General features: G+C 41.5%; 1 protein-coding gene across 1 annotated transcript in view; it reads left to right on the forward strand.

Moving 5' to 3' along the window:
- The window catches only part of NFATC3 (nuclear factor of activated T cells 3), a 72,445-nt gene that overhangs the window by 42,401 nt on the left and 16,519 nt on the right, over window positions 1–13,525 (forward strand). The window contains exons 4-8 of the mRNA XM_066637481.1: window positions 2,995–3,194; window positions 6,512–6,684; window positions 7,666–7,806; window positions 10,264–10,319; window positions 12,120–12,246. Coding sequence (XP_066493578.1) covers window positions 2,995–3,194; window positions 6,512–6,684; window positions 7,666–7,806; window positions 10,264–10,319; window positions 12,120–12,246 — 697 coding nt within the window. The remainder of the gene's footprint in view (window positions 1–2,994; window positions 3,195–6,511; window positions 6,685–7,665; window positions 7,807–10,263; window positions 10,320–12,119; window positions 12,247–13,525) is intronic.

A 13,525-nucleotide genomic window follows, 5' to 3' on the forward strand; every position in this document is an offset into this window, starting at 1 on the left:
ATTGGGTTTTTTTAAACAGAGCTAGCTGTGCAGATGATGACAGCTGTAAAAGCAAAGTACATTTTTATAAGTTTTAGTATCAGTTTTTTTCAAGGAAAGTTTCCACAAGAAATATATTCCTTTGGCAGAATCCACATGGGCAATGACCCCATAGAATGTGGTTGGGATGAAAAATACTTGTAATTAACTCCTACTAACTGGGCAGAGGGTCATCTTTTAAAGTGGTGGCTCTCTTATATCGCTGCAGGCTTTGTAACATGTAGTTTTGCCCTAAGATTTGGTATAGAAATGAGAGAGTGTTTGGTGTAGAAGTGAGAGAGTCATGCGTCAGCAGTTGGTTCACTGGGTTGAATTTTGTAGGAAGCATTTTATCATCCAATTAACCTTATTTTGAAGATCCAACTTTAGATATTGTTAGAGTATCTAAAAATAGTGTTGCATTTTTTGTTTTCTATTGCTGAAGTCTGCCATGACAATTTACTTTCATTTTATGCCTCAGTGCAGCAAGTCACATTTACAAGAAGTCATTTGTGAACAATATTCTATTGCTCTGTACTTTTGTGATATTCTAACCACATTTGGAATCTTCAGTGATCACAGAAGGGTGTAAAAATATAATCCTTCCTCTGACTTAGGGCGGAATCCTAACCCCTTATGTTAGTGCTTTCCAGCACTGACATAAAGGCAATGCAGCTCCGAGGTAAGGGAACAAACATTCCCTTACTTTGAGGAGGTCTCCATAAGTGACACCCAACTGCAGGATGCAGCACATGTCCTACTGGCACCACTATGCCAGTGCTGGAAAGCGCTGGCATAAGGGGTTAGGATTGCGCCCTTAATTGTTCTGTGGCAGTTCAAAGCCCCCCCCCCCCCAATACGTTTAAAACTTGATGGTTTCACTAAGGTAGCTGGGAGGCTGGTGAGACCCCAGTTAGAGTAAAGGGAGGAAATGAAACACTACCCCCTGAGGCACTGGGCAGGATCTAAATTATCCCAACTTGGCACTCAGTTAATGCAGTAACTGTGGTGGAGCAGTGCAAGAGGTGTTAAGTATTTAATACTGTATTTATTAAGAGCTGCAGGAGGCTTTGAGGTGAAGGAAGAAGGAATACAATATTGGGAACTGTGGTACCCATGTACTGTGAATGCAATTCTAAAATATGACTTCAAACATTTTTTTAAAATCAACTTCCTTGTCAAGTTCATTTTGTTAGAGTATGACTAAGTTGGAGTCTATTTGGTCACCGTGTTGGATATGTAAAGTGCTTTTTACAAACTTGGGAACATTTAAGAAATGCAGTTTTGTATCACCATTATGAACATAAATGAAGCTGCCTTCTTCAGAGTCAGACCACTGGTCCATCTAGCTCAGTATTGCCTACTCTGGCAGTGGCTCTCCAGGTTTTTCCAGCCTTATTAGAAATGGATTGAACCTAAGATTTCTGTATACAAAGCTTATGCTCTGTCACTGAACTATAGCCTTTCCTCTATTCTTGCTCCATTTTGGTTGTTCACTCCAGGGCAGCTCCAACTTCTGTCAGTCAGTGCATCTTAAAAATAAAATAATGGACAGTAAATAGTTCACACCGTAGTGAGTTTCAAAAGCACATTGTATTAAAGGCAGTTAATTTAAGATGAGTACATTGATACAGCACATTGCTGCTTCCTTAAAATATCCTGGTTTATAACATCATGTTCTCAGCAGCTCTTAGAATTTGCAGAAAATAATGAGGTAGTAAGGCCAGGCCATTTCTTAAGCAGTCAAAATGCTGCCCCTCTTTAAATAGGCCCATTCAGTTTGATAGCTTGCCTGCGAAGTAGGGGCTCTTTCTCCCCAGTCTAAATCCTTAACCAACCATTTAAAACTAGAGTTACATTTTGGCCTCAAATGCTGGTTTCATAGTGGCTTGTACACCATAGTTTGGAAGAGTCATGGAGATGTGGAGAGCGGGCACGTATAGGTTCAGGCCATGTTCCTGCATGAATAAACCATGGCTTATTGGGTTGTCCGAGCCCACCTGTATAATAAGGTTGTATGTCTTATCCGTGGGATACTTCACTTTCTTTTAAAAAAAGTTTTGGTAATATATTGGTTGCTATTAAATAGACATAATTTTTAATCTCTATGAGCCAGTTCAAATTTTACTTCAGCTGTGAACTCACTAGGAGATGTAGGTAAACTGCTCTTCTTTGCTTTAGCTCCCTATTCACTTTCTGAAACAGGGCGGTTCAACTTTTTATGCTAAGGGAGGTGCAAGACCCTGGCGTCACCCCCTGAGGGCCCAGATGCCAATTTCTTCTGGGTTCTGAGCTGCCAAAGTTACTTGGAGGAGGCAGCAACAGGAGAATCAGGAGGAGGAGGCTCCTTCTCCAAGGAGAAATGGAAATGGTGCAGCAGGGAGATTGAAAAACTGCTGAAGCTGGGGAAGTTGGTGGTTGTGACTGGGCTTTTCGAGGGTTGCCAAAAGAGACCTCACAGGCTGCATGCAGCCTGCAGGCCACATGTTGGACCATCCAGATTACAATAAAAGGAATGCTTAAAATAGTGACTTACCTCAGAGTTCTAGTCGTGTGCCGCTTAACGACGGATCGGAACCGTGATCCCTGTTGCCAAGCGGGGCTTGACACAGTACAGTCCCTCCCTCTGTAGAGAGAGAGTGAGAGTGTGTGTGTGTGTGTGTGTGTGTGTGTGTGTGTGTATTTAATACATTAATAGATATTAAAAACTTTGAACAGTTGGAGCTGAAAAAAGAAAATAGAACAGTCTTTCCTAGAAATTAAAACTGAAACAAATCTTAAACTCAGCTTCTTGCAGACTATACTGTTTGGTGTGTCTCTCTGGCTATCAGATTCTTATTTTTGTAAAAAGTTTTGCGTTTGTTTTACCCTTTGTATTGTACAAAATATTTTTGCAGTTTGTTTTGCGCAAATAACTTCTATAACTGGGTATTTTAATGTTCAAGAATGGTATCTTCCATCTTTCTCTTCCATCAGCTCCTGGGTTACAGTGAAAAGCCAGTAAACCTACAGATGTTCATTGGAACAGCAGATGATCGTTACTTACGACCACATGCCTTCTACCAGGTGCACAGAATCACTGGGAAAACAGTTGCTACTGCTAGTCAAGAAGTAATCATTACGAGCACAAAGGTCTTGGAAATTCCACTTCTTCCTGAAAACAATATGTCAGCCAGGTATGTGAGAAGATTCTTTCATCAAGTAACTGTATTTCAGATTTCTCAGGTCTGGGGATGGAGTGGGGGGGGGGGTGATAGGTATATCAAGAAAATATGGAAGTGGTGGTAATGGGTAAATCATTTGCCCAGACAGGTTTTGTTCAGTCTGATCTAGATGGTGTTGCATTACCCCCTGATATCTGCAATATGGGAATGCTCGTGGGTTCAGGTTTCCCACAGGAGGTCAAAGTGGGCTATGCTGTATGATGGGAGCACCTTCTGCCAGTGATAGCTAGTTCATAGGATAGTAGCTAGGGATCGTTTTACTGTGGTTATTCATGCTAGCTTTCCACATGCGCTGCCTCCGACGCATTCCCAGCATCACCTGGCAGGACAAAGTTCCAAACAACACAGTCCTGGAACGTGCTGGAATCCCTAGCATGTATGCACTGCTGAAACAGAGGCGCCTGCGTTGGCTCGGTCATGTCGTGAGAATGGATGATGGCTGGATCCCAAAGGATCTCCTCTATGGAGAACTCGTGCAAGGAAAGCGCCCTACAGGTAGACCACAGCTGCGATACAAGGACATCTGCAAGAGGGATCTGAAGGCCTTAGGAGTAAACCTCAACAGGTGGGAAACCCTGGCCTCTGAGCGGCCCGCTTGGAGGCAGGCTGTGCAGCATGGCCTTTCCCAGTTTGAAGAGACACTTGGCCAACAGTCTGAGGCAAAGAAGGAAGGCCCATAGCCAGGGAGACAGACCAGGGACAGACTGCACTTGCTCCCAGTGTGGAAGGGATTGTCACTCCCGGATTGGCCTTTTCAGCCACACTAGGCGATGTTCCAGAACCACCATTCAGAGCGCCATACCATAGTCTTTCGAGACTGAAGGTTGCCAACAGTTCAGCCTCCATATTAAGCTACAGTAGCACATTATACATGGGTTTGCCTTTGAAAACTGCTTGAAGCCTGTTAGTTCAAATTTGTTGATATTAATGTTGGTATCTTAATGTTGCTGACTCTGGGTGGTTGACTGGAATGCATTTCAGTGGTGCTTAAACAGCTCCACTGGCTTCTTGTGTATTTCCAAGCTCACTTCAGACTGCTGGTGCTCAGTTATGCTGCTTGAGACCAAGGTACCTTAACCCATTTTTGCCCAACCCACAGGTATACACATTTGGTCTCTGTTGCATGATATGCATTGTTGGGCAGAAATGGCTTAAGGACTGCCACCACCTATATGAGCCCAAGCACCATGTCATCTTTGCAGGGCCTCTTCCAGGCACCCAGCTATCTGAGATCAGGCGGATGGTGATGAGGGACTAGGTGCCCCATCTTTTCAATCGTGGTTCCCTTTATATTATTATTATTATTATTATTATTATTATTAAAAATAACATATTGCATATTTTAATATACAATAAGAACATAAGAACAGCCCCACTGGATCAGGCCATAGGCCCATCTAGTCCAGCTTCCTGTATCTCACAGCGGCCCACCAAATGCCCCAGGGAGCACACCTGATAACGAGACCTGCATCCTGGTGCCCTCCCTTGCATCTGACATAGCCCTATTCTAAAATCAGGAGGTTGCACAAACACATCATGTCTTGTAACCTGTAATGGATTTTTCCTCCAGAAACTTGTCCAATCCCATTTTAAAGGCATCTAGGCCAGATGCCTTCACCACATCCTGTGGCAAGGAGTTCCACAGACCAACCACACGCTGAGTAAAGAAATATTTTCTTTGCCTGTCCTAACTCTCCCAACACTCAATTTTAGTGGTTGTCCCCTGGTTCTGGTGTTATACGAAAGTGTAAAGAGCATCTCTCTGTCCACTCTGTCCATCTCCTGCATAATTTTGTATGTCTCAATCATGTCCCCCCTCAGGCGTCTCTTTTCTAGGCTGAAGAAGTCCAAACGCCGTAGCCTTTCCTCATAAGGAAGGTGCCCCAGCCCCGTAATCATCTTAGTCGCTCTCTTTTGCACCTTTTCCATTTCCACTATGTCTTTTTTGAGATGCGGCGACCAGAACTGGACACAATACTCCAGGTGTGGCCTTACCATCGATTTGTACAACGGCATTATAATATTAGCCGTTTTGTTCTCAATACCTTTTCTAATGATCCCAAGCATAGAATTGGCATACAATCATTATATATTACATATATATTATTATGGAATGTTCTCCACAGAGAGGCTCACTTGGCACATACTTTACTATCCTTCCAGTGCTAAGACCTTCTTATTTTCCTAAACTTCTCAGTCTTTGAAAATTTTAGTGGTGGTGTTATATTTTGTTGTTTAGTTTTTAAAAAATTATTTTGTTGTATTAGTAGTACAGGGTAGTCCCCATATCCTTGGATTCACTTATTCATGGATTGGTTCTGTGGCGCCCCCCCTGCACACCCCCTCTGGAGGCAAGCTCTGCTCCCTTTGCCTCTGAAAGGTTGTCTGAGCCCAGCAGAGGCTGTGCAGGTCCATTCAGAGTCTCTGCCGGGCTCAGACTGAAACTTAGAATGGAAAAAAATCATTTTATGTGGGGCGCCACAGACACAATCCACAGACCCAATCCGAGGATGTGTGGGCTGCCCTGTACTACAAATACAACAAAATAATACCAGAAGTGATTTTTTTATGCCTTATAAGGATGCCTGGGGAAGTGACTTTTTTGCTCTAAGAGTCTGAGCCCAGAAGAGGCTATAGACAAATGTACACAGCCTCTGGAGGATTGGGGAGCTTTCTCTGGTATCCACAGTTTCAAGTAACCGTGGAGGTTCTGTTGCAGAACCCCCTTGGATACCAGGCCATGCCTGTGCTCAGTTTGTCTGTTGTACCACTACATGTTTGTAGAACATTGCGTTTCCACAGTGTCCAGTTAATGGGCAAATATTTTTCATAATAAATTGAACAGTGCAAGAATGTTGTTACATGTGCATTCTACTTCATAATACTATTTTCATGCAAATATAAAAACATATCACATTTTCTTATGTGTTACAAGCATAACTATGTGTCTTATGTGTTGCCCCATAACTAAACTTGGTCAGTGGTATTTTTTTTAAATAGGGTACAAATAGCACTTCATTTTTCTTCATTTGTGTGTTACGGTATGGGGATGGAGTATTGAGAACTCAACCAAGTCCTGCAGCGCATAGCATAAATGAATGAAGAAAGTCAATGGATTTTGGAATTGGTTTTGTTTTTTCCTGTTTCGGACTGGTATTCAAACACCAGCAAGAACAATTTGGGTGGTGGTGTAAGATAAATACATATGCATTATGTTGTAAACAATAAATGGCTTGTAATTTTTAATTCGACCCTCTGGTCTTCTACAGTATTGATTGTGCAGGTATTCTGAAACTCCGCAATTCAGATATAGAACTTCGTAAAGGGGAGACAGATATTGGAAGGAAAAATACAAGAGTGCGACTTGTATTTCGAGTACACATCCCACAACCTAGTGGAAAAGTGTTGTCCCTTCAAGTAGCTTCAATACCGGTTGAATGCTGTAAGTTTATTTTCCCTTATCCTTAGTACGTTGGCTGTTAACTTAAAGAATCAAACTGCATTTATAAAGTTTAAGTATTTTTGAATACAGGGAATTGAAAATATTGAAAGTGCTTTTGAGAACAAAATACGAATAATTTTAGCTCTTTTTATGGAACTTAAAATTTGTGACTGATTCGGCAAGAACACTAAAGGTAGCCTTGCCTTTGACCCCTCTCCTAGTCGCCATTGTTGTCCTGGAATCTGTGCTGTGGTGTTGGTGAGGCTTTTTTCTTTTTCAAACTTTTAAACAGTTTTTTGTCATGTCTCTGCAGGCAGTGACAGCTTCAGCAGCACTCGAAGTGCAGACAATGATCCTGGCAGCTAGCTCCTGCTGTTTAGGAGCTTAGTTTTCCCCCTAAAATACACCAGAAAATGACCTTATGGCATGCCACAGGATCATTTATACATGCATGCAAATCGCAACCAGCAGGAGCAGGTGTGGTACAAAAAACAATGATGAAAGAAAAAAGTGCAGCCATCACCATTAATGAGCAAATGATTTTTTTAAGCTTTAATGACAAGGTTGCTGTAGGGATGAAACTAATTGTAAAGGCTGTAGTGAATCTGGAAGATAGAGCAATACTTTAGATCTAGTCCTCCCAAATCACTTTAAATATATGGTCAGTCTGCTACGAAGCAAAGGTTTTACACAGATTTGAAATGGCAAAGAATTATTGTAGAGTATTAATTCTGGGTGTGTGTGTATAAAATAGAATATTTGTATAACTGCACATTGATGCAGAGTGCATTCCCTCTCATTGTTTGCCTTTTCCTTAAGAGTAATTACCAGTAACTGTCTACAGTAGACAACTGAATCAAATTCTATGACACAGTAAATTTAGATTTTTGCTACTTTTACTAGCTTAGTCATAATTTCTGAGTGGCTACATCAATTTCAGCATATTTACATGTTCTATATATATATATTTTTTTTACAAAGCTCAGAGATCAGCTCAAGAACTTCCTCAAATAGAGAAATACAGCATCAACAGTTGCTTGGTAAACGGGGGCCATGAAATGGTTGTTACTGGATCTAACTTCCTTCCAGAATCAAAAGTAATATTTCTTGAGAAAGGGCAAGGTATGTCAATAACATGTTTCAGATAATGAAAATGCCTTGTTTCTAGGGTTAAAGTGAAACAGCTAAAGATAACAACCTCTGACTCTGTCTTCACTTAAGCATGAAGACAATTGCTACCTCAAACTGAAACCTGGGTGTAGAGAGGTCCACTATATTTTATTTTTGTGCCAGTATATATAAAATATACAGTATTATTTAACATCTTTTCCTGGTAGTTGTTTCCAGCCCTTAGCTGATAACCCAGTCCAGCTCCGCCAGGCTGCATGGCTTGCCAGGCTGCACCCTCTGAACCCTGGTAGGAGGTAAGCTCTGTTAGGGAAAAGGCCCCCCTGCCCCCACAGCAGTGTGATCCTGGGGATCCTGTTGCTGCCTTTTTTGTTGCTGCACAAACTTACCTCAAGAGGCTTACTCCCAAGAAGTTTGAGAACCCCTGGCATAGGGCAGTTGTTAGAGCTGTCTTAGTTAGTGGTCTCCAAAGTGGAGATCACTGCATGCCAATAAAGGCATCTCAGGTGCAGACAGAGCTTACTGTTCCTCCCAGAGGCCTCCCTTTTGCGTCATAGGTCATTTCTGGGGTCTGTTGCCCCAGCAGGCTTTGTGCCTGGATTTCTGGGCACGCATGGCTGGCCAGTGTGAAGGTTGGGGGCAATCTGTGGCATGAAATGGAGGACCTCTTGCGGAACAGTAATTTCCGTTCACCTGGGGAAAGGATCGTGGTAGGTGCCAGATCCAGCCTGCAGGGCAGCAGCCCTGCTGTCCTCAGTGATGCCTAAGCATTTTAGTAAGAAGATAAACCAACATCTTGATAGTTTTAAAAACCGTGTTCATTTCAACCCAGTGCAGCTCCACATTCCCTTTATGTTGGATTGTCTCTGTGTTTCCCTGTTGGCATCTTGCCCTTGGAAAATTCTTCTGAATCTGTTTCTAAGTCTATAGCAGTGGTGGATATATTAGGAACGTTGATGCTGGTTTTAGTGAAGGCTAGTAATGATTTCACTACTGTTATAACTCTTAGGATGATATAGATTTGTGTAGACTTCTGATAGTGAGTGATGGGATTCAGGCCTAATACAAAATCATGATTTTTACTAATGGTGATTAAGAACTCAAACAATGGTGCAATCATCCAGGGGTATATCTAATCAGTAGATTAGAGCTGCTTGTCTGCTTTGTTTCTCATGCACTCAGGACTCAACTTTGTAGGTTTATTCTTGTCTTCATGTTGCAGTAGCCACTTGCATCCATGGCTCTGTTTCAACAGCAGTTTATCAGTGGTCTCTGAATTCAGACATATGAAATCACAGTCAGCACAAACTATAGTTTACAAACCAACTTCAAATCCTGGTTTGTTGGCCTCAAGACACCAGTTTGTGGGCATGATATGGTTCACACAAAATTCATAGTTAGGGCTTTTCAATTTTTTTCTTTTTGCAAGGACGACCATTTTTGTGCATCAATTTTTTCAAGTAATGCTGCCTCCAAGGCAGGTTATTGTGTGCAGGAGCTTCTTGCACCATTGTTATTTTGCATTTACCATTTTCCAACACCCCAGCCATAAGTCTTTCCACCTCTGGTTGTGTTGATCAGCCACTATTTGACTGTTTTTTTTTGCTCTGTGCCAAAACGGTTGTGGCTTTGTGGCAACTGGCTTTCCTTCCTGATTACAAACTCTTCTTTGAAACACAGTTTGTGTGCATATACCAGTTAAGCCTTCCCTTACGCAATCAGTCAAGCCCTTTCATTCCCTTTCACCTTTGTTCTGAATAATCAAGGGTTGTACAACAGACTGAGATGATGCTACAGGTTGAGTCTCATTATTTGTGAGGGTTCCCTTCCCAGTATTCACATGGATGGCAAAAATTGCATTAAAGCAAATCCATTTAAAAAACAATGTCCCTTTGCTCGTGATTTAAAAACGGCCTTGCTGACCTTTGTGATGTAAGACAGAGTCATTAGGTGGAAAATCCATCAATCAGTCTTTCTTCAGATGCTTAGAAAAGCTTCACTCTGAAGCAGCAACCCCTCTCTTCACCCAGAGCAGTGCTGGGAAGGAATGCAAAGTGATTATCTTTCTTTTACTTTTTCAGGGGTTGGGAGGGTTCACTTGCCTTGGAGTGAAGCTGTTTTAAGTGCCTGGAGAGAGAATCATTGATGGTCAGTCAGTTGCCCTCTCTTGCATTAATGAGGCTATTGTTAAATGACTTTTTTTGCTTTAATTTAAAGGGCCCTTCTCATCTTGTTGAGATAAAACCACAGGTAAAAAATCTGGATAATTAGGTTATACCTGTCCTTTACTACGCATCGTCATGGTACAAATATTGAGGACTTCTTTCAAGGAGAGAAACTTCTTGTTTTTAAAAGAAAAATATTAAGCATTTTAAAGTCAGTCTATATTTGTTTCAATGATTGGATGATATTGAATATCGTGCTACATAACTAATATTTTTATCTTAATAGATGGAAGACCTCAGTGGGAAGTAGAAGGAAAGATAATTAGAGAAAGGAGTCAAGAGGTGAGAATGTTTCTGATGTGTGAGAAATTAATTTTGTTTATCCTTTTTGCTTCTTAGCCAAGATTAGCTTACAGTTGGTCCAAAAATAGGTAGCAAATACTAGGGATACATTGAAGTGAGTTATGGAGTATCTTCTGATCCTTTCAGTTGATCTCATAATCCATATTCTTTCCTCCTAATGAAAGGACCAGAAAGAGCTGCAATCGGATGGGCTTTTTAAAAATGCCATTGCTTTGTAAGTAACATATCAAAAGGATTATAACATGACTAGTCATACACTTTTGGTTTTGAGTGACAGAATTTAAGGAAAGATAACTGATTCAATTGTTGCTGTTGAATCAGAACTGTGCAAAAAAAGATTCCAGGACTTAGGAGCAAAGCAGCTTTCAGGAAGGGTGCCAGTTCTCCCTTATGTGTCCTGATCTCTCTCCCCTCCACCGTACCCTCCAGGCAGTGCTTGTGAGGGGTAGCACAGCTTAAACCCACCCCAAAGACCTCATCTCTGACATGGAGTCCTTTCTTATAATACAGGTGCAGCCTCTGTATCCACGGATTGTGTATCTGCGGACCTAGCTCAACATGGGTCCCCAAACCCACCTTGAGCCAATTTTGGCCCCACCTGAGTCCTCCAGAGGGCTTTCTGAAGCCCACTACCTCTGCGGGCTTCAGAATGGCAGTCTGAAAACGTGACTTCTAGTTTCCTAGGGGAAACAGAAAATGATAGTTTTATGCCATAAGGCATTCTGAGGCCCAGGGAAGTTTCCCTAGAAACTTTATTATAGCATAAAACCATTACTTCCTGTTTCCCCGTTTTTCCCAGGAAACCGGAAGACACTTTTTTGCCTGAAACAGCTATTCTGAAGCCCACAGAGGCAGCGGACGGATATGCGCTGCCTTGGAGGGCTTCAGCACAGCTCTGGTCCCCTTCGGAGGGCTTATGGGGCCAAAATCACAGATTTGCTTATCTACAGTTTCCAATATCTGCGGTGGGTCCGAGAACAGATCCCCTGCTGATACATTGGCCCTACCTGTAGTACTAGTCTTTCCAGGACAGGCAATTTGGAAAAAAGGAAGAGTGGGTTTGTTTTAAGAGGAAAAAACTGTCAGAAAAAAAGAGAGGTACAGAAGTCTAAAAATTGGGGTCAAAGAATAATTAAGTGGAAGTGGGGTGAAAAATGAAACTTGGGATCTTAAATATATTAAGGGGGCAGAAATGTGGGGAAAATATAATGTTGCAGGAGGAGAATGACAAGGGAGAGAATTATGTGGGAAAAAAGTTAGATGAAGAGGTGGCAGTTAGGTCTGATGCACAGCTAGCTGCACACATGGACAGAGTACTAGTCGCTGACAGTTTGCCCTTTTCAGCAGCAAGGTACCTGTTATGGTTAAGCAGGTGGGTATTTGCATCCCTGCAGATTGGTGGCTTGCAGCAACACTGTGTCTGGATATTTCAGTAGTAAACTAATCCTGGAGAAGTATCCCTGATTGTTTTACTTATGTGTTTCCCAACATGGGAATGTTGTTCACCAAGACAATTGCCTTTGTTATGGGCAATTAAAAATTGTAGTTGTGTGACTTTTGAAGGGCACAAGAAGCTATAGGAGGGAACAATGTGGAATCCTGGTGGACTTCCCCAGGGAAGGCAGTTCTAGGAGGAAGTGCCATCACTTAAAGGTCAGGCTGTCAAGCATCTCTTTTGTACATGAAGTACGTGTCTCTCCCGGATGGCTTTGAGGGTGAGTGGACTTTTATGGGGTTCATAGTTGCAGTTCATATGTAATTTTATTCCTTTTCATTCAGGCTACAATTGTTCTTGAAGTTCCTCCATACCACAACAAAGCAATTACAGCTGCTGTCCAGGTGCAATTTTATGTTTGCAATGGCAAAAGGAAAAAAAGCCAGTCTCAGCGTTTTACTTACACTCCAGGTATATATCTTTTTAGGTTTGAGTGATAGTCAGAATGTTCTGTATTTTTCAAATGGCACTCAATCTGATTTTTGGGTACTTGACTTTTTTGTTGTTTAAACATTTAGGTTGATGCTTTTTTCTCCTCTTCCCTTTAAAAGAATTCTTTTATTGGATATTGAGGTTTTGACTGGGGTTGCTATCTAGACAGCTGTAACAAAGGCAAAGCAGTGGGAGAGGTTTGTGTGTAGCCAACGAGTATGTTCAGAACTTTAATTGCGGCTGTCAGTCTGGATGACCAGCTGTAGTGAAAACAAAGGTATGCTCTTGGTATGCACACTTCGCCCCAATGTACAGTATGATTGCCTAGGGTTGTGGTTCTTTTCACCAAAAGAGCATTTCCTTGTGTTTTAGCAATTCCCAGCATAGTCACCCACTTAGTTTTCTCTCACCCACACACAGTTTCACACACTTAGATGGTATATATTTTGCCCTAAGATCCCTTCAGTATACATATTGGATGCATTGCTTGGAAGCTGACAAGAGCAATAAACTCTTCAGCCTATGCAGAATATGATGATCACGGTGATCAATGCCAGGTAAAATCACAGTATTTGTGTGTACAATATTACTGGGTTTTGTTCCAATCCATCCCAAAACCTTTATTGGCGTAATAGATAATACACAAAATCAACAATAACTGGCAAACAGCAAAAGCGTTAACACCGCTAAGTCCCAGAAATAGATCCCAGCTGATAATGACGTATCTGCAAGATAAGTTGAATATAAATAAACTACACTCTCTTGGTCAACACCTTATTAGTTCCTCTCAACATGTATTGAATTTTATCCTTATCAGCCCAACTGAGATGGAAAGGAGAAAAGAAAGAGTTTAAATAATTGCACAATCCTAACCAGGTCTACTCAGAAGTAAGTCCTATTTTGTTCAATGGGGCTTCCTCTCAGGAAAGAGTGGTTAGAATTGCAGCCTCAAGCTAATATCCTGGTACCAGACACAATAAAACTGGGTTTTGTTTTTTTAATATACTGTGTGTATATATAAAAACTATTGAAATGTTATGTTTATGGCTGCTGTGGTTTTAAGATCATAATAAATGCAATCATAAAACTAAACTGTGGCATAGATCATTTTTCCTGTGTCAAAGGTTGCAAGTTCAGTCTTTGCATTTCCATTTAAATAACTATCTTGGACAATAGGGCTGGTGAAGACAGTTATGTGGACATTCCTGACCATTATTAGGGTTGGCTTTGCAGACATGGATATGCCATTCTGACTTGA

The sequence above is a fragment of the Tiliqua scincoides genome, chromosome 9, assembly GCF_035046505.1.
Source record: "Tiliqua scincoides isolate rTilSci1 chromosome 9, rTilSci1.hap2, whole genome shotgun sequence".
NCBI classification, from domain to species: Eukaryota; Metazoa; Chordata; class Lepidosauria; order Squamata; family Scincidae; genus Tiliqua; species Tiliqua scincoides.